The sequence below is a fragment of the Candoia aspera genome, chromosome 3, assembly GCF_035149785.1.
Source record: "Candoia aspera isolate rCanAsp1 chromosome 3, rCanAsp1.hap2, whole genome shotgun sequence".
Taxonomy (NCBI): Eukaryota; Metazoa; Chordata; class Lepidosauria; order Squamata; family Boidae; genus Candoia; species Candoia aspera.
In genome coordinates, this window is record NC_086155.1 from 93,967,674 (window position 1) to 93,973,916 (window position 6,243).

Genomic DNA, 6,243 nt, shown 5'->3' on the forward strand with positions numbered 1-6,243 from the left:
TAACCTGGAGCAACTGGAGAAAAGGTGGAATATTAATAAATGAATAAATCTAAGAAATGATTAGAGAGAACATTGAAAGGAATGTAGTAGGGCAGACAAACTGGTAATTCAGAAGGATTGTGAGGTGCCAGGCTGTCAACTGTAATTTTATGATGAGAGAGAGCTATGAATGATTCATTGGGTTTCTCCGCCCTTCTACTGTGGTGAATACTCAACATGGCTAACAAAATTTAAAGAAAAACAAAAATAGAATATATGGGTAGAAACCATAAATTAACATTTAAACAGGCAGTAACAATGTCACAAAAGCTTGGGGAAAGAGATGGATTTTACTCATTTTCTAGTGGAGTAATACTGGAGAAAGCCTTCTTCCATGTGTCAGAAAAAGAAGCCTCTGATCCCAGGGTCTTCCTCAAACAGACCTTTCCTGCAGATCATAATGTCTGGACAGTTTTGGGAAGGGCAGAGCTGCTCCCTAGATAGTCAGTCTATAAGCCATCTAGTCCTTTAAAGGTCAGTTCCAAAAATCTGGCAAGCAATTGGCAACTAGCACAATCATTATCTGATCCCCAATAGCAGCCAACCACATTGCGCCAATAGCAGCTTCCATACCTCTTTTGAGGATAGCCCCACAGAAAGCATGTTGCAGTAGTCAAGGCAGGATGTAATCCAGGTGGGAATAACTCTTGCCAAATCTGACTGCACCGGCTACAGTATAACCATGCAAAGCTACTGCTCATCACAGCTGCTACCTGCAAACTGAATAACAGCTGAGGATCAAGAGGCATTCCCAGAGAGCAGAGCTATTCCTTCAGAGAGAATAAAACCCCATCCAAAGTAGACTGAGCTTCAGTCTGCAGTTCCTTATTTACCAACAGCACCTCTGACTTGTCAGGATTGAATTTCTGTTTCGTCTCCCTCGTCCTGCCCTATGACAAGCTAGGCAAAGGAGGAAGTATCTCCCAGGCTAACTTAGGTGGCAGGATTAGAGGTGCAAGTCAGAATATGAGAACTTGTGAAAGACAGCACATACAGTATTCTGTTGGGAAGATTTCAGCGTGATTAATCAACTACTTGAAAATGCTCTTTGGGGGCCTTATTTTCAGAAGTGTATATCCCATTTATTCATATGTACGAGAGATAGAGCAATACACACCTGCCTCTCTCACAAAAAGAAGCTGCCTGTCTGGCTGAAAGGTACAGATAGTATCATTGCAAAAGATGATGCCACACACGAAGAATCACAGAAGAGGAGATCAACATGCAACTTTTCGCTTCAAAAATGATAATGGAGGGAGGAAAAAGAGGCTTTCTTGCTTACTTCACAGTTATGAAACAAATATATCTTGAAACAGTTCCTAACTCTTGGTAACAGTTAGCATTTCTATAACAGCAATTTGTTAGGATGCCCTGGATATCTATCTCAGGCAGACAAAGAAGATGACAATCTAGTTTTTGAAGAAAATTATTGTTATACACCTTCCCCTGTCTTCCTGCCCTGTCAGACATTGCAAGAAGTCACTATATAGGGAAGCTGCAGAAATAAACACTGGGGTACATTAACTAGGTAAAGGTAAAGGTTTCCCTTGACGTAAAGTCCAGTCGTGTCCGACTCTAGGGGGCGGTGCTCATCTCCGTTTCTAAGCCTTGGAGCCGGCGTTGTCCCTAAGGACCCGTCCGTGGTCATGTGGCCGGCATGACTCACGGAACGCCGTTACCTTCCCGCCGAAGCGGTACCAATTAATCTACTCACATTTGCATGTTTTCGAACTGCTTGGTGTGCAGGAGCTGGGACGAGCAACGGGAGCTCACCCCGCCGCGCGGTTTCGAACCGCCGACCTTCCGATCGGCAGCTCAGCGGTTTAACCCGCAGCGCCACTGCGTCCCCTTTTTAGTTGGAATGGGAGGAGCACACATTAACTAGAGAAGTGGAAAAGATCTGTTATTGAAAAGCAAGAGAAGAAAAGGGAGAAGGAGAAGAAAGACAATGTTGTGCTATATTGTACATACTTGTTTTCATACCACAATCATTCAAGAGTTATATCGTCTCCTTAATGACCAATTTAATAAGGATATTATGTTTAACAAGGCCATTGGGAAGAAACGTGTTCAGAAAACATTTTAATGCTCATTTTTCTATTTTCATATTTGTGAAACAACATGTAAACTGAGACTTCTTTGAAATTTGTACTTTCCTTAATTTAGCAATCCAGTTCCCCAATTTAAAAAAAAAAAGTGAGTACAAAAAGTCTTATCTGCCATGTGCTCATTAGAGCTGTTTTAATAAGGATAATATTATTATAAGAATAATATTTTGACAAAAATGTCAGGATGAAAATTGTTCTATTAGCATTTTATTTTACCTAATTTTACATTGTCAAGTTAATATGTAAGTACAATTCCTTTGAAATTCTCTGTTTTCTGAATTTTATGATGCAGCTCTTGTCAAAAATTTAAAGTGCAAAAAATTACATACATAAAGCATATATTAGGAGAAATGTACATTAATATATTGATACATTTGCATGCAAAGCTTTATAAAATGGCTATAAGGAGATGATCAATTACTTTTAAGATTTAAAAAATTAAAATTTAAAAAAAGAAGCTGAAAATCTAACACTGATACTCTTATTCAGAAAAATTTGTCAGTGTTGGATTTTCAGATTCTTTCCTTTTCTTTTTTTTCAAACTTAAATCTTGAACCCAATCACTCATTATACTCATATAATACTCAGGCATAAATACTGAGAAAAACATAGGTGTCAAACTAATAGATTTTCAGAATATTGTCTCTAGATACTTAAAAAGTAAAGTGAGGATAATTTTAATGGATCACAGTGATTATTATGTTTTATTTTGACATATTAATATTTTAAATTTTTAATATTAACATTTCAAACAATTTTTTCATTGATGAAAAAGTGAATTAAACTGAGTAGTGAATGGTCACAGAAGAATAAAATTTCCAAAAAATACAGATGTATACAGGCAAAAACTGCTTTTTGTAGCAATTCTGTGAAGTCACAAAATGAGCTTAAATTAATCTGGTTAGCAGTGGCTGTAGACAAGGAAAACAGAATCACCTGGCTGGATAGAACTAGACATTAGGAAAGAAACATGGAGTTTCTAATCTAACATTCTTCTTGTAGCACTGATCTGGCAAGGAGAAAATGGTTTCTTGCAGGAAAGAATCATTAGTGAGAAATGCACTGCTAGTCTTTGTTGGTGGAAGTCAGGTGGTGCAAGAGGGTCATGCAGGGTCCCTGTGTTTTGCCTACTGTGAAACTTCTATAACCCTCAGATTTCCATCTCTATGCAGATGCAAACCCATAGGAGTGTATTTATTCCAGAATTAAATCTGCCCTCCTTTGTTGTAATATTGAGATTTTAAAAAAACTTCAGTATGTTTTATGAGAAGCTGTGATTGTTACTAGCTAATGCTCTGCACATTTTCTGGTGTGAATTTCAAAGTCCCCCTTTGCCTTGTTTTTTAAATGGGTAGTGAATGCTTGTGATCAGGTTAGACATCACCAGTGGAAAGGAAAGCAAAACAAAAAAAACAAAAAACCACCACTGTCACCACCACCATCAGAAGGTGTAAACTATGGGACCTCAAAATGTTCTAAACATTGGAGGAATCATTGAAATGTAGTAATGGGAGTGGGGACTCTTGAAAGTTGTTACTAAACTATACATTCAGCAGCAAACCTAGATTTAGAAACTGGCTGCTATTTCTAGGCTGCAAAACCATGGAGAAATATAGTTTCAAAGAAGATGTAGATAAAGGCTCAACCTTTCCCCTGTTCATGCTCTTTACCACTATAATTTTGATATGGTCAATTGACTAATCAATAAAGTTATACTACTACTACTTTACCACTATAAGCCAAGGCCATGAGCATCTTTTCACCAGCCAGATATCACAGATGCACAGATACTTTTATCGAGTAAAACAGGTTTCTTACAGTAAATGTAAACTTTTTAGCTTACTATGTATTTGCTTGAATCCAAAATGGTCATCTTCTCAAGTAACTGAGAGTTGTACTGTACAAGTTCAGGTTTCCAGACACTCAAAATGGTTTACAAGCTTGGTTAAGGAGCCATGTGGAATTGAAATAAAATGACAGTACATGCTAAGTTGTAACCAAATAAGTTACTGACCCAATCAGTGGAAGAACATATATAAAATGAGATTTCTACTTTGGAACATCTTTAAGAAAATGGTTAATCATGACCCCATAAAATGAAAAATATAGATGTGTCAGTAATTATAAAGACTTGTATAAGACTATATCTATACATAAAATATATATATATGTAAAATATATCTATATGTAACATATGTAAAATAAAAATATATGAGTACCCAGCTTGCTGGAGAAGGTGACAACTGGGGAAGGCAATGGCAAACCACCCTGCTATAGGCTGCCAAGAAAACGTTGTGAAAGCGGCATCCCCCCAAAGGGTCAGACATGACTCGGTGCTTGCACAGGGGACCTTTCACCACCTTCACAAAATATTGGCATCATGATCATATAACATTAACTAAAGAAGAACAAAAAAATATATGATGCAGTAGAGCTTGAAATCTGAGGAACTAAATACAGGATCTGAGATTAGGGAGTGGCTCAGAATGTAATGCAGAAGTCCATTTTAAAGGAGGGGAAATTCACTGTAACATTATTTCTTAAACCTGTGAAAAAGCTGTGTACTTACATAACATTCAAATGTGAATCTATTGGCTTACATATACTATTACAGGGTAACAGCACCAGGACTGCACTTTTAAATGTTCTTAACAGAGAAGCCCAAATTCAAGCACATTTGCACTGAAAAAGAAAACACTTTAAACCCTTTTTTTCCCCAATATCTGTTTCAAAGGAGATCTAGGAAGAGTAGCTTTACCTTCACTGTGCTGTGAATACTTGCACAGTTTGCACAACCCAAAGACCACACACATAATGAAGGAAGAGCTTAACCCTCAGATTCAGTGCAGAAAAATAACCAAACCACATGGTTAAGTTCCCAAATGATGAAGTTATCTGGGCTAAAAAAGGTCCGTATGAGAAGGGAAGTATTTCCATGTTGATTTCTCTGCATCCTTGAATGTGGCAGGAGTTTTTACAGCTCATTTCAGCATGCTGCCTGTGTATATAACTCACAGGCTGGACTTGAAGGTCCTAATATTACCCAGCCTAACAGTGTTCTTTAGTTTGCCGTTCTCATTGATCATAGAATCACGGAACTCAAAAAGAGGGATATGGAGGCCCTTGAATTCAAGGCCAAGCCTTGTTAAATTCACGGCAAACCCCAACCTTTCTCCAAAAACTGAAGCATGAGAGACCGACTTCCAATTTTATAGTCAATTATTTGATCAAACTGATTCAAGACAACATAGTGCTGTGGCTACATTTACAAGGACAACCTATGGTATCAGAAGAAATGAAGACACCTACCGTTTATGAAAACATCTACGTCCACAAGAGCCAAGCCAAACACCAAGAGCTTTAGCCACAAAAACATGGTTATATCCAGGGATTATATGTATCCTTACAAAACAGCATGTGGATGCCTGTCTCTGGAAAGTAAAATAAAAGTTATTGCTCTCTATGAAAGTCATGCAAAGTCCCCATCAAATGTAGAATAGGCTGTACCCATACATTGAAATGCGTCTTTATAATCCAAGAAGCAGCTTCCTCTGTCATGCAAAATTTAACCACCCGCAGTCACACTCTATAGCAAAGTGATGTCAGTTTTACTCACTTCTCTAAAACCATTTTTTCTTCTTTCTTCAGTTTCCAGGAAGTAACAAAGTTTTTTTTTTTCCTGAAGTTATTGCAGTGCTGTTCTGATATCCTATTTAAAAAGCAATTGCCATGAGTTCTGTGGAATGGAGGTTTCTCTTTAAAATGTTGAAATAATTTTAAACATTCTTGTCTTTGGACAAAGTAAAAATAAAACACTGCTGTTCCAAAAGAGAATAAGGCAAACTTTTCCCTGATATAATGTAGTGACGAGTTTAAAAACAAGGCTACACTACATTATCTAATTCTTCTTTGAAGTATTTACTAGGTTAAACCGATGTGGACAAACCGAAAGATATTTTCATGAACCTAAAGTAAATGAAGTAACTGTACTGCATCTCTTGTTCATGGTCAAGTATGCTAGCTAGGGCTTATGGGCTTTGTAGTACAACATGAGAAGGCCCGAGGCTGAGAACTACTGATTTAAGAATTACCCATT

General features: G+C 37.4%; 1 protein-coding gene across 2 annotated transcripts in view; it reads right to left on the minus strand.

Annotated features, from left to right (window-relative positions):
* LOC134494904 (receptor-type tyrosine-protein phosphatase C-like) overlaps positions 1–5,712 on the minus strand; it is a 43,109-nt gene extending 37,397 nt beyond the window's left edge. Inside the window, exons 1-2 of one of the 2 annotated variants that reach the window (XM_063300157.1) lie at positions 5,661–5,712; positions 5,457–5,578 (exon numbers count right to left, since the gene is read on the minus strand). In XM_063300157.1, coding sequence (XP_063156227.1) covers positions 5,457–5,523 — 67 coding nt within the window. In that variant the 5' untranslated portion in view covers positions 5,524–5,578; positions 5,661–5,712. Of the gene's footprint in view, positions 1–5,456; positions 5,633–5,660 lie in introns of those variants that run through there. The other variant, XM_063300158.1, reaches the window with a different exon arrangement.
* Between the last annotated feature and the right edge of the window lie 531 nt (positions 5,713–6,243).